This window comes from Ovis aries, chromosome 23 (assembly GCF_016772045.2).
Source record: "Ovis aries strain OAR_USU_Benz2616 breed Rambouillet chromosome 23, ARS-UI_Ramb_v3.0, whole genome shotgun sequence".
NCBI lineage: Eukaryota > Metazoa > Chordata > Mammalia > Artiodactyla > Bovidae > Ovis > Ovis aries.
This window is the reverse complement of record NC_056076.1, coordinates 52,914,401-52,937,221: the sequence shown is the minus strand read 5'-3', so window position 1 is coordinate 52,937,221 and position 22,821 is coordinate 52,914,401. Positions and strand designations below refer to the sequence as shown.

Here is a 22,821-nt window from a genome sequence, read left to right as displayed (position 1 = left end):
CGGAGGAGCCTGGTGGGCTGCAGTCCATGGGGTCTCTAAGAGTTGGACACGACTGAGCGACTTCACTTTGACTTTTCACTTTCATGCACTGGAGAAGGAAATGGCAACCCAATCCAGTGTTCTTGCCTGGAGAATCCCAGGGACGGGGGAGCCTGATGGGCTGCTGTCTATGGGGCCGCACAGAGTCGGACACGAGTGAAGCGACTTAGCAGCAGCAGCAGCAGCAGCAGCAGCAGCAATAGTATGGATGAGACTTGATGGTTGTAAGAAGTAAGAAGTGGCAGGATTCAGTATATGTTTTATTTTCGTTTATATAGTCAACTTTTTTAATCATAGAAAATTTTGAGCAATACAAAATTAGACAGAATGATATGATGACCCACATTATTCCCATCAGTCAGCTTAAAATAAATCACAAAAGCCAGTCTTTCAGTATTATTTTGTAGCAAAAATCAGGTATCCTATTTTATCAAGGATTCATGATATATTTTGGCGGTGCTGCTAAGACTTGATGATGGATTTGATGTAGGGTTTGAGGAAAAAAAGAGGTCTTAGCAATTACTTCAAAGACTTTGGCTTGAGTAATGAGAAATATGCAGATTTTACTGAGATGGAGGAACCTCTGGCACCACAAAGTTTTGGAAGGGGATTGAAGTTGAAGGAAAATAGATATTTCGTTTATAAGTTTTAGATGCTCATGACAAATCAAAGTTGAGAAATAAGAAAGGAATTGGGCTATATGATTCAGAACTGCAGGTAAAACATCACGTCCAGGTGTACACATTTAGAAGGCACCAATATATTGACAAAATATTGATATAAAGTCACAAACTAGATGAATTGATATCTTCAAAGTCTGAGTTCTAGGGCAACTTAATATTTACGAGACTAAGAGTAACATGCAAAAAAAAAAAAAAAAAAAGCCTGAAAATGAGTGGCCATAGGACTGGAATAGAATCAGGAGAATGTGTATTACAGAATCCAAGGGAAGAATATGTTTAATGATAGGTGAAGTGATCAACAGTGACAACATCTGCTAACTATCCAAGTAATGAGAGGACCAGGAATTGACTACTGGGTTTAGCATCATGGATGCCACCTGGTAAACCCTGATAAGATCGGTTTCAGTAAAATACTAGGGATAGAATCATAACTGGAATATGAGGTGAGGTAAGCTATTAGAGTAAAGTTAGACAAGGCTTCCCTTGTGGCTCAGCTGGTAAAAAAATCTGCTTGCAATGCAGGAGACCTGGGTTTGATCCCTGGGTTGGGAAGATCTCCTGGAGAAGGGAAAGGCTACCCACTCCAGTATTCTGGCCTGGAGAATTTCATGGACTGTATAGTCCAGGGGGTAGTCGCAAAGAGTTGGATATGACTGAGTGACTTTCACCTCACCTAGACAACTCGAGGTCTGTTGCTGTAAAAGGGAAGAGAATGAAGTGATAGAGAAGGGAGAAATGAGACTGAGAGGAATGGTTTGTTGAGATGGAAAATACAAATGCATGCTTATATGCTGATGGGCATGATAGTCCAAGATGTGAAACACTGATGATGAGGAGAAAGACTGAGCTGAAGTTTTGTTCTTTTTTTGCAAGACAGGGTGGGATCTAGTACATTAGTGAAGGTTTGGCCCTGTTGAGAGCATGGCCAATTCTTTCACAGCAATTTGAGGAAAGACAGGTTACATACTTAAAGATCCACTGAGACAGGTAAGTCAGATACGCAGCTTACACAACTTCTATCCCGAGTGCTACTATTTTCCAGGAAATTAGAAGGAAGGTTAATTAAGAGCAGGGGAAAGAGGGAAAGTATTGGAGATTTGAATATGTTTAGGGTTGTGTGTGAGAGAGGCTGACTGCTCTGTGCAATGTAACTCCCAGATGAGTAGTTAAGAATTTCAAGACTATCGGCACAGCCGCATATTTTCTTCCAGGTATATTCAGCTCCAAGAGCACAAGAAAGAGTAGACAGAAAATTAGTTTACTTGAGCTTTTTTTTTCTGAGAAACTAATATTAAATGAGAATCACAAACAAAGCATTGTGATTTGTATGTCAGAATTTCTAAGCATCAACTGTGGGATTTTAGCTTTTAACAAGCGAAGGAGAACATGAAGGAGGAGGGACCGTGGAAGCCCATAGAATCAATGAACTGCAGGGTCCCCATGGAATCAAGGTTGGTTGTAATCAGAATCTTAAATGGAAGTTTATACAACTTCAATTCCGAGTACTACTATTTTCCAGGAAACTAGGACAAAGGTCAGTTAAAGATGGAGAAAGAGGGAAGGTACTGGAGATTTGAGAAGAGAGAAACAGGAAAATCAGAGAAGGTATTAGACGGCAATGGCACCCCACTCCAGTACTCTTGCCTGGAAAATCCCATGGACGAACGAGCCTGGTGGGCTGCAGTCCATGGGGTCACTAAGAGTCAGACACAACTGAGCGACTTCATTTTCACTTTTCACTTTCATGCACTGGAGAAGGAAATGGCAAGCCACTCCAGTGTTCCTGCCTGGAGAATCCCAGGGACGGGGGAGCCTGGTGGGCTGCAGTCTCTGGGGTTGCACAGAGTCAGACACGACTGAAGTGACTTAGCAGCAGCAGCATGATGTCTGAAAGTGAGAGCATGGAGAATTTGCAGAGTGCTGTTGATAAGAATCATGGCATGGCCAGAGGAATAACTACCCAGGAGGGTATGAAGGATTGACCCATGGGTTTGAAAGGTAAGGAAGATATCAATAGATGAATAAAGGATAAAATGTTTTTATTAGCAGGAAAAAGTGAGCAGCTTTGAACATAAGTGGTTCATATAAAAGATGGCAACCCTTTGTTAAACGGTGATACAACCATCGGCTTTGAGCCTTATTTTCAGCCTTTTCCATATTGTCTGTCTTAGAGCTCAAACAATTTAGAGACCTGCATCCTGCCACTGTGCAGTGACTAACTTGGATGCTTTCACTGAATTCTTTCAATTAGCTCTCACACCAATTCTGATAAGTAGAATTCATGTTCCCTTCGCCCATCACAGCAAAAAGATGTTATTCCTGGTTTTTACATAATTAAATTCACAAAACTCACATCTGATAAAATCATGGTGCCATTTCCAAATCTAGCCATTTGGACATACGTGGTATATTTATAACCATCACAGGTTAGAGGAACTACACTCTATCTATGTATAGATTGCAGACAGATTTCCATTCAAGGGAATTTGGTAGTAGTTATGTGCATGTCTTTATATAGAAATTTGATCATATTTAAATTTAAAACACTTTCACATTGTTTAAGCAGTGAAGTGAGTGATCCAAACTATATTTCAAAAAGATAGCTTGAGACAGTGAGGGGGATGGATTACAAGGTGAGAAACTATTGTCAGAGATCTTATAAGTGATAGTGGAGGTAACAGAAAGAAAGGAGACATGGCTGAGCTGTGGCCAAGAGAGGCATGAGAGGACCTGGTGACTAACGGCAGTGTTAAGAGCTGGAGGAGTAAAACATGACTTGGTTTTTTCGCTTGGTCAACAGGATGAAAGGGACAAACATAAACCAAGAAAAGTGAAGAAAATATATACTTAAGGAGGAGACAGTGAGTATGGTTCTGGGCAGGTTGAATTTAAGATGCCTCCAAGAAACCCATGTGAACAGATGAAGACAGTTGGGCAAGAATTATTACCTCCAGTCTTCACAGCTGCATGCAAGGAACTTAAGAGGCTTCTCCTAAGGTCACAGAGTTATACAGTTGCGGAGATAAAACTGAAATGAAGGCCTGCTTCTTCACAGTAATGAATGAGCCCAGGGAACACAGGCCATAGGCGTTGGTGTATTTCTTTCCTTTCATGGTAGAGGCAGGTCAAATCGTAAAAGAAAACAGAAACTTACAAAGGATATACTTTAACGGCTGCTGTGAACTGAGAAGAAAAGCATTTTGAAAAGCAGCAGGAGAGAAGTTTCAGCGTGCCATCCGATTATCACACTGTAGCCTTTTGAACTAAAGACCACTCCCGCCAGCCCAAGTATACTGTCCCTTTTGGACCCTGAAGGATTCCTAAAGATCACCATGTGTCTAAAGCACTCAAGTTTGAGAGACTAAAGCCTGACACTTCGATCCGGGCTTCCCCTCCACATGCCTTCAAGAAGTACAGGTAATAGTGGTGACAGCCATCCAGTCTCTTCTCCCGCAGAAGAATGAACAGTCATCACTAGGATTAATGTGAGCTCAGACTTGCGGACACCTAGGTCCCAACAGGACGCATGTCCATTCTTGGTCTCTCTGCTTCTCTAGCTCCCTTTCTTTTCCCCTCTTGCTCCCTTCTTCCCTCAGGCCCCTCTAAAACATTGCACATACAGAGATGCATAAAACAGGTCATATTTCCTGCATGGCCACTTTGGACTAGTTATTTAAGAGGAGGTTTAATGTGGAAGGAAAGATTTGGGAATTGGAACTCAGCCAAGTCAACAGATATTTTGTAAAGATCCTAGTTACCCTATCAAAATCATCATCCATTAAAGAATTTAATGATGCTGTTCCCTCTCTGTTTGAGAGGCACAGACAGGTCCACTGAGTATATTTGAAAATAGGTGTTCTTGTCTACAGAACCTTGGGATTTGGCAACATAATGTTTCTCTGATGTAAATTCAGCTTTCACGTGCTCATCTTTTAATCATCTTTAATTGGCAATATTTAAAAAAAATATAATGAGGAGAGAAAATTACAAAATGCTTTAAAAATGGAATGGGAAGCTCCTTTAAGAAAACTCCCTAGCTTTCTGACTCATTCTAAGTGAGATATTTACAGAATGGCTTTATGCTTTAATCTTAAATAAAAGGTCAAAACATTGAACATGCTTAAATGCAAATATAGCTGTTCAAGTGCCAATAATTAATGATAGATAACAATGATACCAATCATATGGGCATTTGATAAATATAACAAGACTCCATTTCAAGCAATATGGCTAACTGGATAGTATGTGAAAAAATGCTTTTGTTACAGTACACCTAAAATACTGGGTAAATTATTCAAAATCTCTTTTACAATGAAAAAAATTACCTATGAATATGCTGGCAGCAAAATAAGAGAATTATAGTGAGAAGGCAGACTTGCAGGATGACTCTTTAACTCAGGGTACTTGCCCATCAATAGAAGTCTAGACCTACAAATTTTAGAAACTAAAAGAAACAAAGTTTGTAGTCAAAGTAGGGTATTGCTACTGCTGCTGCTAAGTCACTTCAGTGGTGTCTGACTCTGTGCAACCCCATAGACGGCAGCCCACCAGGCTCCCCCGTCCCCTGGGATTCTCCAGGCAAGAACACTGGAGTGGGTTGCCATTTCCTTTTCCAATGTGTGAAAGTGAAAAGTGAAAGGAAAGTCACGTCCGACTCCTAGCGATCCCGTGGACTGCAGCCTACCAGGCTCCTCCATCCATGGGACCTTCCCAGCAAGAGTACTGGAGTGGGTTGCCATTGCCTTCTCCGAAAGTAGGGTATAAGGTCTTCTTAAAGAACACTGCATATAGCAGGATCCTGAAAAAAAAGCAAGCTTCAATGGAAAATGAAATGAAATTATATCCCAGTGTCAGTTTTAACTTAGTTGGACAGGAGAAAAAAAAAAAAAACCCTCTTAAAATTGCTTAACTCAAGTCTGCATTTACCCACTTAAGTTGATATGTTAAAAATGGTAGAAAAACAAATACTTAATGGACTTTCTGATAACTAGTGAAATATCAGTATGAGACCTGCCTCCCTGGTGGCTCCATCGTAAAGAAGCCTCCTGCAGTGTGGGAGAGCTGGGCTTAGTCCCTGGGTCTGGAAGATTCCCTGGAGGAGAGCATGGCAACCTACTCCAGTATTTTTTCCTGGAGAATCTCATGGTCAGAGGAGCCTGGTGGGCTACAGTCCATGGGGTTACAGAATAGGACATGACTGAGGGACTAAGCACATGAGGCCTGCATGGACCAAATACATCTTAACAGAAACTTGGTTTAACATGGACTCATTTTGGGAAAGCAAATCTGCCCAGGAGAATGTACTTTAAATCTGGGCCTCAAAAACTCCCTCAGACAAATATCTAAGGACTAGAGTTCACAATCAAGAATCGCCCAAACACGGGAAGTAAAATAAGCTCCCATGAAAAAGAGTCAGAAGAAACATATTGCTGAATCAGACACACAAAGACAGCAGATATTAGAATGGTCAAATGTAGACTATAAAATAAGCGTAATGAATTTAAAAAAATGAGATATTATACACAGTTTATTCTTATAGACTAGAACTTAACCAATATCTATTATAGACTTACAAATCAAACTTCAAAGCCTTAAAATCATGAAACACTTTAAAGAAGAAAAAAAAATCAGAAAACAAAATAAAACAACAAGAAGCTTGTAATTACAACAGTAGCTTGTAATCTTGAAACCAGATATATACAGTGCAATTTTGCCTAGACAATAATATTAAAGACTCTTACCCTTGAGCGACTTTTATAATTGCAACCTAATTTAATCATAAAAACTTTTTGTCCATCCTAAAGGAAATCAGTCCAGAATATTCTTTGGAAGGACTGATGCTGAAGCTGAAACTCCAATACTTTGGCCACCTGATGTGAAGAGCTGATTCATTGGAAAAGACCCTGATGCTGGGAAAGATTGAAGGCGGGAGGAGAAGGGGACGACAGAGGATGAGATGGTTGGATGGGATCACTGACTCAATGGACATGAGTTTGAGTAAACTCCGGAGTTCGTGATGGACAGGGAGGCCTGGTGTGCTGCAGTCCATGGGGTCACAAAGAGTTGGACAAGACTGAGTGACTGAAGTGAACTGAACTTTGCCTGCTGCTACTGCTACTGCTAAGTCACGTCAGTTGTGTCTGACTCTGGGACACCCCCACCCCTGGGATTCTCCAGGCAAGAACAATAGAGTGGGTTGCCATGTCCTCCAATGTATGAAAATGAACAGCGAAAGTGAAGTCACTCAGTCGTGTCTGACCCTCAGCGACCCCATGGACTGCAGCCTACCAGGCTCCTCCATCTATGGGATTTTCCAGGCAAGAGTACTGGAGTGGGGTGCCATTGCCTTCTCTGTAACTTTGCCTAGACAATAACATTAAAGACTCCTGCTCTTGAGTGACTTTTATAATTGTAACCTAATTTAATCATAACAAAAACTTTTAAGGTAAGTACTACTAGCTTCTCTTTATTCAAGAATGAAACGAGGCTCAGAGAAGTTATGTGGTTTTCTGGAGATCGCCTCATGTCAGTGACAGAGCTGAGACTGCAACCTCACCACACTGGTTCTCCCACATTTGATTGTATCAATACGTAGCTTAATTCTTAATTAAGAATTAAGAATTCTGTTTAACACTTTGACAATCAAAGAGACTTAAACAAAGCCTGATAGCATATATTTACACGCTTGTCTTTTTTCAAAGAAGTTTTCTATAAATAATTGAATTTGCACCGGACACCTCACCCTGCTGTTATAAGAAGCCCCTCATACATCTAAAGTTCTTAGATGCACAAAGAGAGGCTTTGGTACTGAAATTAAAAAACTCATGCACACAGCTTCTACTGGATGTATTTTCTTTTTAGGAATGAGGGAAAATCTCCCATTTTTGAGCCATTCTTTTATGCCAACTCAATTGCATGTAACTTTACACATATCTTTAAAGATACAGTTTTGTAAATATTTAATATTCTGCTACTTTGATTTTGAATTGTAAGTGTCAAATAGTCTATTTGGGTTTTTAAAAAAATGTTTTACTATATTTTGTTTAAAAGGAAACGTTGTACATTTTTAGAATGTTTTTATGAGTAGACTCAATGTACTGAAAATAAAAAAACCCTGAATTTGCTTCTGTACACAATCCTGCTTTAAAAAAGCCACACAAGCAACTCAATTATCTCCACTAAATAACAAGTGAAAGGCAGAGGGCAGAGGTTTCTCACGGTCTCCAAAATCCTGCTCAAGACCTCCGGCCACCATCACCCCACAGTCTACATTTGAAGACGTGGTGGGTTAAGCTGAATTTCTTGGTTGCACCTACCTGTTGTCACCTTCCCTGGAGTAGAAGACCGTGAAAGTTTGAATGTTCCCTTTTGCTTCTGCAGGTGGGCGCCAGCTGAGACGGACAAACCGACTAGAGACCAGGACAGGGACCACGTCTCTGGGAGCGGATGGGAGGACGCTGGAGCTCAGGATGGCTAAAAAGGAAGGAGAGGAGGGTGTCAGAAGTGAGGGGACATGGGCAGGAAATGTGCAGGAAGGCAAGGAAGGCCCATCAGCAAATGCAGAATGGTGCATTCCCATCCATTCTAAAGAAAGGAAGGAAAGAGAAACCAAAGACACAGCAGCGGAATCGAAGGTTTATTAGAGTGTTTATGTTCATTTCAAACTCCAAATTATCCCTCCCCGACTACTATATATAACATAGATAACCAACAAGGACCTACTGTGTAGCATGGGGAACTATAATGAATTTGTTTTTAGTAACCTATATGGGAAAAAAAAATACATATATATAACACACACGTATATTTCAGAAAAAAATATATATCCAAATCACTTTGTTGAACAATTGAAACTAACACAATATTGTAAGCCAACTATATCTCAATAAAAAATGTATTAGGATTTCTTGGAGTTCATAAAATATTGGCAAACTAACAACACGATTCTATCATATATGGCCAGTTTCTACTGCTAAAGGGATTCATGACCATAGGCAAAAATGTTCAGTTTCAGCATAAAACAGGGAATATAGACTTACTACAGGTTTGGCTACACCCCGTGGCTTGTGGGATTTTAGTCCATCGACCAGGGATTGAACCCAGGCACCAGCAGCACTGAGTCCTAACCACTGGCCTACCAGGAAATTTCTTCCAAGTACTGATACATGCTTTAGATAACCAAGCAGTTACCATAAAATCTTATTCCTTTCCAACTGCCCCTTTACATCATTCTAGATACAATGTGAAGGACCTTGTTTTACTGTTTCCAATGAGCACATGAAATTAAAAGTAGCAAACTAAATGTTGAAAGATATAACAAGTAGAAGCAATTCTACTAGCAATGATTATAGAAGGAAAGTCTGAAAATTCCACTGGACATCAAGAATTACCATTGTACCATACTTGTTGAGTATCACCATATTTATATCCAAATTCAATGACTGTTATTTATAGGAATAACTGAATCATCCACAGGTGGAAAACTGGTTTTTCAAATATCTTAGGCGCATTTATAATCATTAACAGATGTTTGCAGTTAAATGAGAATATGTTTGTGTGTGTATATGTGTTTGTGAATTCATAATTAATATTTGCTGGATATTTCCATTTTCTTATTTGTTCAAGTCCCCAAGTCTAAGGAACATATATTTCATTTTGACAGGTGATTTCTGGCCCCAAAGCACAAGTACCCATTTGTCTACATTTAATCTTCAAACTGGCTTTGGTGGGCCATTTTCTCTAATTCTTACTAAAGTTAGTCTCCATTCTTGCATTTACTTTCTCCAGGGGCTAGTTGAGTGGCCATTCCTGCTGTGAACTAAACTCCTGTTCACTGGAAAATCCATTTGGGAGGCAGGGGGTTCTCTTATTTCCCAACGGTCCTGGAAACTTAACCAGTTTACAAGACAGTTAGAAAGAGAGGTTTTTAAGAGCTGCAAAAAGCTTTCGGTTATTTCTCGCTGCACAGATTCTTAGCCAGCTTCTTTGCAGATACAATTCCCCCCTTGCTTTCTTGATCAGCACGGTATTTGAAATGAATGGAAGACTGGTGGTGAGTCAACTTTCATGATGGAGTAATAAGGGGAGGGGACAGACTGATGCCAGGTAAGGAGCATCTCTGTTAAAAATACCGGGGTTAAGCTCCTTGACAAAAACCTTTGCTTCCCACACCGTGGACAGCTCAAACTCTCATGCTGAAGTGAATTTATCATTCCTCCTCAGGCTGCTGCTCCTCCAGGGCCGCTTGACCTAGCTGTGTCTACATGTCTTCTCAAATCTGTAGCCTACAACCCTAAACATGTATCCCCTCTTCCTGACTGTCCCTCACTCGCGCCTGCAAGGATTCCCCTTCATGGAGGCACCTGCTACCTCTGTTCTACCTCATCTCCACATCTCTGCTTCTCTCCACACGGTCATTCTCTCTCACCAGACTCGCCACCACGGTCTTCCAGTTCCCCCGTTTACTTTCCACTCATCTCCCTTGAATTCATTCTCTGTACAGCGACCAGCATCAACGTGTATGAAGACACACCGGCTCATCACTCTCTCCTCTTTCTCCTCTGTGCTTCCTCGTTACCTCAGAGAAACGCGAGCTTCTCAATCTGCCGGCCGGCCTTGTTCCCGTCTGTCGTTTTTCTTGGTTTGCCTTCCCGCGCACAGACGCCCTAAGGGCGCACGCTTTGTTTGGACGGTGATCCCAGGAAAGACTCGTGAGGAATCGGGAAGGAAACAGGGCCGGGAGGGAAAGCAGGAAAGAGGGAGCCCCCTGGCGGATTGCCACTGAGGGTGACTGAAGCGCACCCTCCCTGGGGACTCTGGGAGCCAAGGCCGCACAGCCCCCTGGAGACACACACTGGGGGGTTTATCTACCTACTTCCTCCACCGTAAGCTGAGTGTAATTCCAGAGCATTCGCCTTCCCGCACAACAGCCTCAGGTGTTCTGTTGCCAGAAAAAACAACAGCTTTGGGCAAAGACTTGCTCATGTTCACATTAGCTCTACTCCCTCGGCAAATATTCAGCAAGCACCTATCCTCTGCAGCCCTCCTAGGGCGGAGGAGATGAGGCCACTCTCCTCGTGGGGCTCGCCTGGATGCACACTGCATTTTGATGCTGATACTGATCATGCTCCCTCCAGGCTGAGCCACTTGCGGTTCCCCAGGGCCGCGGCACAGGCAGTTCCCACTTAAACAAGTCCGTTTCATTCACTTAAATCCTCCTTTCTTCTTGACTGACTTTAGGTGTGTTTCCTCTGTAAAGACTGACTCATAGTATTTGTAGAATAGCTAACAGGCATACATTTAATATCTATCATAAACATGAATGTCTGAAAATCAAATAATGAATAATTTTATTAAAAGCAAGATTCAACCTGACAAATAATAAAAGAAATGAACATTTACATAAAATCTAAAAGTCAGAATAAAGTCTATTTAAAAATCTGTCAGGGTAGCAAGACTTTAAAGAATGTCCGTGTGTAGTATTAGTCAGGGTATGGCAAGCTCTATGCTGTCAGCTGAAGTCTATAAGAATACAATCTCTTTAGAATTCAATTTGGCAAAAGGCTTTAAAATGAAAAAATATTCACACCATTTGACCAAATACTCTCATGTCTATAAATTTATTACTCCAAAAATAATGAATACCCCCATTATCAAGGCATCCATGTGAAATCATAGACAGTACATTTTCTCAAAGGTAATACCTATACATCTCATCAATGTAAAGAATATGGGATCCTTTTAAGACTTTGTTTTTTTACAAAAATTTTTTGAACAAAATGTAAACAATGATGACTTGGAAAAATCTTTTGAGAATTTTTAAGACGTCAAAAAGATAAGCTTTAAAATAACAGGAGATAAATTTTCAAATCCTTCTTCCCCAAGAGCACTCTGCTTATGGGAGTACCACATCAAAAATGAGCTGGTTTCTCCACCCTTCAGGGGCTGCCAAGAAGGAAACTGCTGGGGGAGTAAGGATCTGTGGGGGGGGGGGGTTCACTCAGATGCTTTTCACTCCAGGCTTCCAAAGTATCTTCTTACACAATTAGTTTAGACTCGATTTATCAAATCAAGATCAGACTAAAATTAATCACGGACTGTTTACCTCAATTTCAACAGTTGTTATATGAAAAGGAATGGACAGATTTTTAACAAAAGAAAGACTTCTTACTTGATACAGGGGCAATCATTTTGTTCTTGCTAATCCTCCATGCTTTCTCTCAACAGTAACTTGTCTTCACATAAGGTCTCAATAAAGAGCCAATCAGGACTTCTCTTCTTTGCTCTTGGAGGCCTAATCTCCAGTCTGCCCCTAATCTCCCTGGCCCATTACTGTTGTCATGGTTACAGCTTCTTTATCTGTTGTCATGGAGAAGAAGAGGTGAATTTGCCACACTATAACCTAGTCTTCTTTCTTTTATTAAAGGATCTCTTTTAAAAAAATTTTATCATAGCAAAATCCAAAACAGGAGATGATTTCAGAGGATAATATAAATCTAAAGAACAGTTTTAAAACCTAAATCATTAAATAACATTTTTTGTGAGGTCATTGCAATAGCATTGATAACAATTACAATATTGGGTTAATTTTTCTGTAAGGCTACATTCCCTTTTAAATATCAAAGACATTTTTTCCATCAGATTTTTAATATACAGTGTTTACGGACATTAAGTTTTCTCCAAGCTTATTCTCAGTGCTCAACCTGTAACTCTGTAAGAGATATGAAAGATAAGATATATTCATAAAAACACAAAAATATTTAATTTGCATTAAACAAAAAACCAATAGGCTCACTTCCCTGTTACTCCGCATGTCATAAACTAAAACATCATAAATGCAGCTCAACCAGATACATTATTTGCTGTGTTTCTTTATTAACTTGATATTTTTTTAAATAAAATATAAATAGAGAACAGTAAAATGACAGGATCATCTAACTGTGCTAAGGGCAAACATCTATTTAGTTGTCTAAATGGAGAAGTAGGTAACATTTAAACTTTAGTTTGCAGTTTTTATAGCTCACAAATTAATTTCACAAGCTTACCAAAAAATGTTTGTATATATAGAGTTGAAAAGACAAAGACTAACATTTTCTTCTAAAGTTTCATGTTATTTTCAAAATTCAAAGAATCATGGCTTTTGAGCTAGTATATTAAAAAAGTTAGTAAAGCTATGAAACGTGAATTAAAAATAGTGATCTTAAGTCATTTTTCACTTAATACTTGACAGCAATTAATTAACTCTATAATATTTCATTAAATCTAAGTCTTTACATAAAATAATTTATATTGGGTTAGTATCCAAACATAAGTCACCAACATTTATTAAATGTCTACAATTTCCTATTGTTATACTTGGAGTGAAGAATTGTTTTTAAACCATGAATTTTGTCTTAAAGGAAGAGGGAACTAATTTGAAGACATAAGGTATATAAAATGTAGGACAATTATAAAGTTTGAGGCAGTCTCTTACAAACAATTTCCATTCTAAATTTTTTGTCAGGGCGATTGTTCAGAAATCAGACCACACTTTTGCTCTAAATCATTTCTAGTCTTTTCCCAGAAACCTATTTAATTGATCAATCTATAAACTGTCCATAGTAATAGTGCTATGGAATTGAATGATACATGTTGGAATTTTCTTTGACAAATCAATGGATGCATTCAGTCATAAACTGACTTGATATTCACAGAGGGAAGAGGATGTGCAAGGCAAGGGGTGACGAAGACCTGTTTCAATCTATTTCCGGATTCCAGAGAGGAAGACTGGCCTGGGAATCTCCCTGCCCCTCCTTTGCCCTCAATGACCCATCTCTTCCCACCTCCAACACATGCCTTCCATCCCAGGTTACTTTTACAGTTGCCTTGAACAGCAGTAAGCCTGATAAAGATGAAGGTCTCTAGGGTGGAAGAGCTAGCCTTGAGGTGTTTCCAAAGGCCTTGGGGTTGCAGGCTCGCTCCCTGCTACCTCTCAGCTCTCCAAGCTGAATTTTCTGGGTCCTATGAAAACCTGGGGCTTTCACCTCTGCTACCTCCCTGTGCTGAACTTGAGGTGGATAGCCTTCCTCCTCCCAACTGCTTTACGGCTCTGACCTGGCTTCTTCAGAGTTCAGCCTAGGAGTCACCTCACTGATCCCCATCCTGGCTTAGGTGCCTCTGCTGAGCTTTCACAGAATGAGAATAAGCATCCCCTCAGGACACTTCCTTGGAGAAGACAATGACAACCCACTCTGGTACTCTTGCCTGGAAAATCCCATGGACAGAGGAGCCTGGTGGGCTGCAGTCCATGGGATGGCTAAGACTCGGACACGACTGAGCGACTTCACTTTCACTTTTCACTTTCATGCATTGGAGAAGGAAACGGCAACCCACTCCAGTGTTCTTGCCTGGAGAATCCCAGGGACAGGGGAGCCTGGTGAGTTGCCGTTTATGGGGTCACACAGGGTCGGACACGACTGGAGCGACTTAGCAGCAGCAGCAGCAGGATGCTTCTGCCGCCGCACTGCGGTGGTCTACTCATGCTTCGGCATCCTATCCTAAAGAAGATGCTTGGTAAGAGTAGGAACCAGGTCTAAACCATCCACCACAGCTTAAACTCCAAATCTAAACTGCAGTGTATTTAGTCATTTCTGCAATATTAGCTAAATGAAAGGCTTTACAAATTTGTCAAATTACAATGTTTAGACTTGATTAGATTACTTCATTAATACCACCATGAAAACGGGTATTTGAGATTAGGTACAGGCAGGGGACTGAGCTATCACTGCAAACTGGTTATGTTATTCATTATTGCTCTGTGAATAAATTATCAGGGCTTCCCTGGTGGCTCAACGGTAAAGAACCCACCTGTCAATGCAGGAGATGCAGGTTTGATCGCTGGGTAGGGAAGATGCCCTGGAGAAAGAAATGGCAGCCCAGTCTAGTATTCTTGCCTGGGAAATCTCACGGACAGGAGGAGACTGGCAGGCTAGTCCACAGGGGTCGCAAACGACCTGGGCACAACTCAGCGACTCAATAAGAGCAACGAATAAATCACAAAGTGGAGGGAAAAACTGAGCTCAGAGGAAGGTTTCCAGGGAATGTAGGCTGGGGTGAAAATACTTCATTTTGGATCAAATGGAGTGGGGAAATAACTTTCTGAAATCCAACGATGTGCCAAACAATCATAAAAGTTATGTTTATGTGGGAATATTTCCAAGAGTGATAACACTTCCAGAAAAGAAGCCAAGAAAGCTGGTTTGTCCTGATCTGGGGATCTATTATAAGAAACGTGATGCTTATCCCAGGATTGTACATCAAAGAGAATTGCCAGACCAAGGTAGTATGCTAAGAAGAATTACCTATGGCCACCCAGAGAGATAAGAAGAAAAACAAATTCTAGAAAGTATTATCATCTCAGCAGAGAGAGCTACATACATCTCTCAGAACTTAAAATCTTTTCAAAAGACAAAATGAGAAGAAAAAACAGTATCTGGTGAATTGGTCAACCAGCACCTTTGTGAATGAATGTTTTTAGTCAAAGCTATACACTGTATATATGTAAACACATACATTGTATGCTTTTAATGCTTTCTTTCTTTTCCCTTTGTTTCATTAGGAAAATACCTTTTAAAGAGTTTATCCAAAATGTAGGAAGGGCCACAGGCAGTTTTTGGAGGTGGTCAATCTATTATTTATGTAAACAAATGGTTGTGACTAGAAAATCATGATTAAATAGATAAGATGTCAGATCTCAGCTCTGAAGCTTTGTGACTATGTGACTTCTATTTTTCTGTTTTTTTTTTTAATTTATGTGAAATGGGAAGTTATTTATCTTCTCTAAAGCTTATTTTCCACATTTAAAAACTGATCCAAAACATTTAATACACAGGGTTAAGTGATGGTAAGAGATGGATTTTAAGGGCAGCGCAGTCTCAAGTCTATACTTTGTATTCAATAAATAGTGGTTTTTAAATTTCTCTATCTTTAGACACAGGGAGCAGAAAGTCTGTTTTGGCTGGCCCAGTGTCAAGTTGTCTGTCTAGAAATCTAGAAATCCTACTAGAAAGGCTCTAAGAACAATTGGGGCTCTGATAGGTCAAGTGATATGGAGAGAAGAGTGCTTCCTATATCCAAGGACAGAACCTGGTCCCTCAATCTCTCTCCCTTTTTCCTTTACCAGGTAACAGAGCGGGGGGAAGAAAAATCATCCTTTAATTTCCCTTTTTCTCATCCCACATGTCCCCTCCTCTAAGATTTGCTTCATTTCAGGTCTTTTTTCCTTCCCTGGATATCCTTGCTAATCATGGTACCCTTTTCATCTTGTCACTGCTCCAGGGCTTCATGAGACATTTGTAATCATCTCTCCCATCAACGTCTCTCCCTAGCACCTTTCACCAACTGCAGGAAAGCTAGGCTTCTATCCAACCCCCAGCTCCCTTTGTTTCCAGGCTTTCCGTTGAGGTGATGTCATTGAATTCCTAGGCATTGTTTATCCTTTCTCCACGCTAGGGACCCCAAACATGCCGTTTCAATCATTTCCCTTCATCAGAGCTTCCTCGAGGGATAAAGACTGACAAGTGGCACCGCTCCTTCCAACCCTCGTGGGACTTCACTGTCACTCACCTCATCCCAACCATATAGTGCTTCGCCCCAGCTGCCCTGCAGCCCTCTTCGCCAACCATGGAGAACATCCAGAGAACACAGCTCAGATAATCTAAAGATACAAATCAGCGTGGCAGGCTTTAAGAAGCACTGCTTTTCCATGCAGTTTCCTTTGGTAATAAGTCACAATCAATGAAAATAGCAGACAGACTCATTTGCTAAGAAAAAAAAACAGCTCTGTGCTAGAGCATTTAAATATTTGTTGTTAAGTAACTGAATTTTTCCAGTAAGAAACTCAAGGGAATGTAAATTGAAGGTGAAAGTCACTCAGTCGTGTCCGACTCTTTGCAACCCCATGGACTCATACAGTCCATGGAATTCTCCAAGCCAGACTACTAGAGTGGGTAGCCTTTTCCTTCTCCAGGGGACATGCCCAACCCGGGGATCAAGCTCAGGTCTCCCACATTGCAGGTGGATTCTTTACCAGCTGAGCCACAAGGGAAGCCCAAATTGAAGGTCAGTCAGTTCAGTTCAGTTGCTCAGTCATGTCTGACTCTTTGCAACCCCATGGACTGCAGCACTCCAGGCCTCTCTGTCCATCACCAACTCCCGGAGTTCACTCAAACTCATGTCCATCAGGTCGGTGATGCCACCCAACCATTTCATCCTCTATCGTCCCCTTTCCCTCCTGCCTTCAATTTTTCCCAGCACCAGGGTCTTTTCAAATTGAAGGTAATGCAAATTAAATAAGAACTAATGGTTTAAGTTACGGTCTTTAGTACCGCAGGTACTTTTAACAACTGCTTTTACTGTTTCAGAATACCAAATAACAAGGGAATAAAACAAAACAAAACACAAAACTCCAATTACATTTGATGGTTCACTGAGTTCTACTGATGGCAAACTTTCAACTCGGTCCACTGGATTTAAAATAGATTTTTAGGTTATATTTAAGGGTGCTGTGTAAGCGTAGCAGTGGAAACACTCACTGCCAGGACAGCTACTTTCAACATTATGAAGTGTCTTTGAGAATCAGAGTTTCAGACAGACAGGTTGGCCAGATGTTATATCTCCTATGGACAGGATGAGAGTGGGTTCGAGGACACTGAAGGCTGGGGACCTGGCAGGACGAGGAGGGTTCCTGGGCCTCTTGGTGCCACATACTTGGCTCTAACCTCTATCTATTCACCTTGGAATTTTATAGCTACCAGAACAAAGGGAAATAAAAACAAAAAAGAATAACGGAGGACATGAAGCAACAATAAATTAATACTTATTTCAATCAAGTTTATACAAGTAGAGCCTTATCTCACTGCTATAAAGCCACCACGAAACAACAGGGAGCAGAGTGTGGGCATGAATGATGGTTCCTTGGATCTCTCCCTCTTTTGAAAAAGAAAAATGTATTGGAACATAGTTGATTTGCAGTGCTGTGTTAGTTTCAGATGTACAGCAAAATGAATCAGATATATATGTGTATCTCCGGTCTTTTTTTGATTCTTTTCCCATATAGGTCACTACAGAGCTTTGGGTAGAGGTTCCAGTGCTATACCGTAGGTCCTTATTTGAATGTGTCCTTCTAAACATATATACTAGGTCTATTCTAGTCCCCTCTCTAGGAAGTAAGATGGTGTGTGTGGAGAAATTGCAACCAGAGTGAAGTGATTACTCCTGTTTGCTCATTCTTTTTTCTTTTCAAAAGAAAAGTGAGGAAAATGGTACTAAAGCTGTAAACCAAACAAGAAGCTTATTGGCCTGAACGTAACATTCATTTTCCAAATCCATTAAGTAAAAAAAAAAAAAAAAAAAAAAAAGAAATAACCACTAGAGATTACTGATTAATAAAGACTTAATACATAATAATAAATTGTGGATACGCATCAAATGCCAGTATTCCCCCTGGTCACTCTAAATAGAACAATATTAATCCTTACAGAAAAGGTAGATCTTTTCAAAAGTCTTGTTAGTATTTTTTTTTCAATCATTCAATGTGTTGCTTTACCTAAAGACCCATATCAATTAGAATTATAGTTGGTAAATTTATCCAGTAATTCAAAAATAACAAAAGGCGTGCAAAATTCTGAAAAATAAGATACAGGTATTCGTTCACCATAATAAAAGTATCTATTTTAAGTTTGACTCCTGGCTACTACACAAGCTAAAGCAAAATACCGAGTTGGCCAAAATGTTGGGTCAAGCTTTTCACACCATCTTACAGAAACACCTGAACAGACTTTCCGGCCAACTCAATATGTGCTTGACCTGTGTTCACATGTTCACCAGCATCAAGTAAGAGGAAGGATGGATGCCATTTTTTTTTTCTGAAGTAAAGTCAAAATAAATCTTGGGATTGCAATTAGGATACAGTTTATATTCTCTATCAGTTAGTAGCTGGGCAAGCGTGCAAATGGGTTAATCCCTGAAGTTGCTGTTACTAAGGTTTCATCATCCTAGGAAGCAACAGTGACTCCTATCTCTGTCTCTTCTCTCTCTTCCTTTTTCTACTTTTTAAGAAATTTCTCTTTCTCCCCTTTTTCCTCTGAAAGTGACTCATCTACATTTGAGACTGAATTTGGAACCCAATGACGGCCTTCCCTTATGGTTCAGTGGTGAAGAATTCACCTGCCGATGTAGGGGATGCCTTCCATCCTTCCTTTGGGAAGATTCCACATGTCGTGGGGCCACTAAGCCCACGCACCACAACTAACGAAGCTCAGGAGCCACAGCTAGCGGAGCCTGTGCACCCTAGAGCTTGTGCTCTGCAACGAGAGATGCCCCTGCAATAAGGACTCCAAGCATAATAAGCAGAGAGTAGCCCTCACTCCCTGCAAGTGGAGAAAGCCCACACACAGCAATGGAGACCCAGTATAGCCAAAACTAAATAAAAAAGTAAAACTTTACAGTTAATAAAAGAGGAAACGTGATACAGAAAAAGTTCAGAATTAGAAAGTGAAAGTGAAGGTCACTCAGTCTTTGCAACCCCATGGACTATACAGCCCATGGAATTCTCCAGGCCAGCATACTGGATTGGGTAGCCTTTCCCTCCTCTAGGGGATCTTCCCAACCCAGGTCTCCTGCATCGCAGGCAGATTCTTTACCTGCTGAGCCACAAGGGAAGCCCAATTATGGTCACTATTGAATACAGGAGGTTCAAAACAATAGAATTCTGTGCCAAGGTCACTACTGATTACATGACCTTACTATAACACTTCTTGTCTCTGAAATTGTCCCCCCAGTGTCAAAATGTAGCCCGAACATGCTTCTTCTTTAGTATGACCATGAAGATATGAAATACAGCAGATGATGCTCATAAAGTACTTTGAATTCAGTTAAAGACAGAGTCTAAAAATAAAGAGGAGGACAAGTGCCACTAGCCCCTGTTGTGACTATCTTACTGTCTTAATAAACATCAGCATTGTCTACATTGAGCAAAGGTATATACTGTCCTTGTACAGGAGGCTTAATAATCTTAGGATGGAAATATACACCAGAAAGATTTATGAATATCCACCTTGAGAGACAGCTCTGACAATGAGAGCACAAGGGTTCACCAGAGTCAAACAGGGTTCAGCAACATGGTCTCTGTGTGATCCTGGATAAGACGCTTAACTTTCTGTGCAGTATTGCAAAGAGGCTACATAAAGAACAACAGGCCAGAACAGCATGTGCAGAAATAAATGTGAAAAAAAATTCTGAAAGCTGCTCAAGAAAAACAGAGGGGAATATACTTATATTCTCGGCTATCGAAGTAAGGAGGCATTTCTAAGAATATGACAAGGACAGAAATCAAAGAAAAATCTTGATAAATATGACTGTACTGGAACTAAAACTTTTGTATGGAAAAGCATAATAAATGAGACTGAAATACGAATGACAAACTGGGACAATATTTTTAGTAATATTACAAAGGATTGGCTTGTCTAGTATGCAAACAGCTGTCACAAATCAATTAAACTAACCAAGAAACAAAGTTTGAAAAGATGGGGCAGTAATGTTAGTATATAACTTTTATTTCAATGTATTTGAAAATTCCTATTATTATTTCCTCCTCAGAGCAATTACTGTTTTTAGTTTTTACATTTTTACTGAAGTACAGTTGATTTACAATATTGTGTTACTTCCAGGTATACAGTGAAGTGATTCGGTTCTCCCTCTCCCTCTCTCTTTCCATATGTGTGTGTGAGTATATATGTATATATTCTTTTTTATTCTATTAATAGGTTATCACAAGATATTAAATATATGTCCCTGTGCTACACAGTAAGTCCTTATTAGTTATCTATTTCACTCCTAGCAACAATTAATTTCACCAAAAATAATTATTTCAATATAATGGATGTTAACATAAAAATACAAAGTACTGTGACCTTTACCTTCAGCAATACAAAAATTCATTAAGTTTCAGTGAGAAAGAAACCATCATTCTCACACCTTTGGTTATGTAAAGTTAAGAGTAAATGATATACTATGTTCACAAGTAAATATTTTGACAGAGGGGGGAAAAAGTTTTACAGAGTTCAGAGCTCCATGCCACACTTACTGAAACATTTCTATATTACAAATATATAGTTTGGGATTCTGTAGCTATTTCTTAATAAGCATCTCGGTGTAGTTATGAATGTTTCCTCCTTACTCTAGCTGTGTTTGAACAGAGATAACAATATTACATTTTAAATAAATCCACTGAAGGATGACTAGAAAATAAACAAACTCAAAACAAGAAGAAGCAGAGGAGACATCTTTGGTTCTCTCTGCCACTGTCCTATGTCATAACTCAAATATGTCAACTGTCTCTTCTGGGGTTCAAGCCTTTTGGGTAAAGATAAGGGATGGGAAATTTGGGGACTGTAAAAGTTTTCCTGGTGAAGGCTCTCTGAGCAATCATTCTGTGCCCTCGGAAGAGGACATATCCCTATCCAGATAAAAGCACGAGGCTACACTGCCTTGTACAATAATTCTTTATGTGTTACAGAATTAACAGAGAATACAATGTAATTCTGCTAGATCTGAGTCATAGAAGTGATTGTAAATACTAAAAACAGAAGTAGAGAAGCAGAAATGAGCTAGATTTAGTAACTTGCTTTCAAAGAGTATATGCAAAGGGGAAAAAACTCAAACTTCATGGTAAAACCCTGGCAAACTTAGTTTACTACTTAAATGATCGTACCCAGTGATGAAGGGTAGCAATCACATAGCCCTGATATTATGCGATAGGGAGGCCATTATGCCTCTGTGATGTTTCTTCTCAAAACCCATAACCTCAGTCTAAATGAGGAAAGCGTCAGACAAACCCAGATTGTGATATAGTCTACTGGATAGCTGGCCAGTATCATTCAAGATCCTTAGGTCAAAAAACAAAAACAAAATAAAGGCAGAAACCATTATAGAAAACCATCATAGAGTTGGGGAGACGTGACAATTAAATGAAAGCAGTACATTGAGCTCGATCTTGAGACAGAAAAATAGTATTAGTGGAAAAACTGGCAAAATCAACATAAACTCTAGAGTCTATTTCATAGTAATGTACAAATGTCATTTTCTTAGTTTTGAGAAATATACCACGATAATGGAAGATATCAATGGTGGGAGAAACTGGGTGAAGATATCCAGGAACTCTGCCATATCTTTATAACTCTCTGTAAATCTAAAAAAAAAAAAAATCACAGTATGTAGAAATAGTTTATTTAGAAAAGGGAAGGAAGTGCTGTTGCTCTAATTACAGTTGCTGGGTCAGCCCTACTGTTCTTATTTCTGGTGTTTCTTTAAAAAGCTGAAACACATGATAAAAAAAAATGCTTATCTTTTAGGAGTACACCATTTCATTCTGAGTGAAGAACCAAAAAAAGAAAAAAAAAAATGAACAAGGGCAACGTTAGGTTTCAGGACTCTTTAGTGTGGTCAGAGTGAACATTTATCAGCCCATGTAGAAAGATGAATCGAGGAAGGTAAAATGGACGCGTACCACCCAGACTCCCAAACACAGACCTGAGAGACAAAGGCACTCAGACTGCAACCATCAATCCAGAAACCGCCGCCCAGAGCACACAAGCACACATGATTCATGCTGCTGCGTCTGTTTCACCTGGCACTGGTCTTGCCGTGTGTCCACTCTGTATTTCATCAGAGGGAGTAACGCTCTGGATTCCAAACTAGATCCTTGTTTCACTGTTTTTCAAACTGTGAAGCTGCTCACAGCTATTAATAGTAAAACCACCAGTGACTGAATGGAAAGACAGTTTTGTCCAAGCTGGCATGATGAGTTCCCAGGTAGCACAGACCTGGAGCATCACCAAGGCTGCGTGTCCTGTGTGGTAAGGAGATGGACGTGTGCATCACCATTGGTTTTACAGCCTGTGACCAGACCCTGGGCAACTCTGAGTTGTGTGTGCTTCCTCAGGAAAGAGTGGAAACACCATCGAGGATGGTAAGAAAATGAGAAGTAATTAGCTCTAAAGTAATTAGCAATACAATTAAAAACTGTGGATGGGTATTAAAGACCTACAAACAATAAATGCTA

At 40.0% G+C, this 22,821-nt stretch overlaps 1 protein-coding gene across 2 annotated transcripts in view; it reads right to left on the bottom strand.

Annotated features, from left to right (window-relative positions):
- The window catches only part of DCC (DCC netrin 1 receptor), a 1,280,644-nt gene that overhangs the window by 420,133 nt on the left and 837,690 nt on the right, over positions 1-22,821 (bottom strand). For both annotated transcript variants that reach the window (XM_042239663.2, XM_042239664.2), the window contains exon 8: positions 8,039-8,195. In XM_042239663.2, coding sequence (XP_042095597.1) covers positions 8,039-8,195 — 157 coding nt within the window. The remainder of the gene's footprint in view (positions 1-8,038; positions 8,196-22,821) is intronic.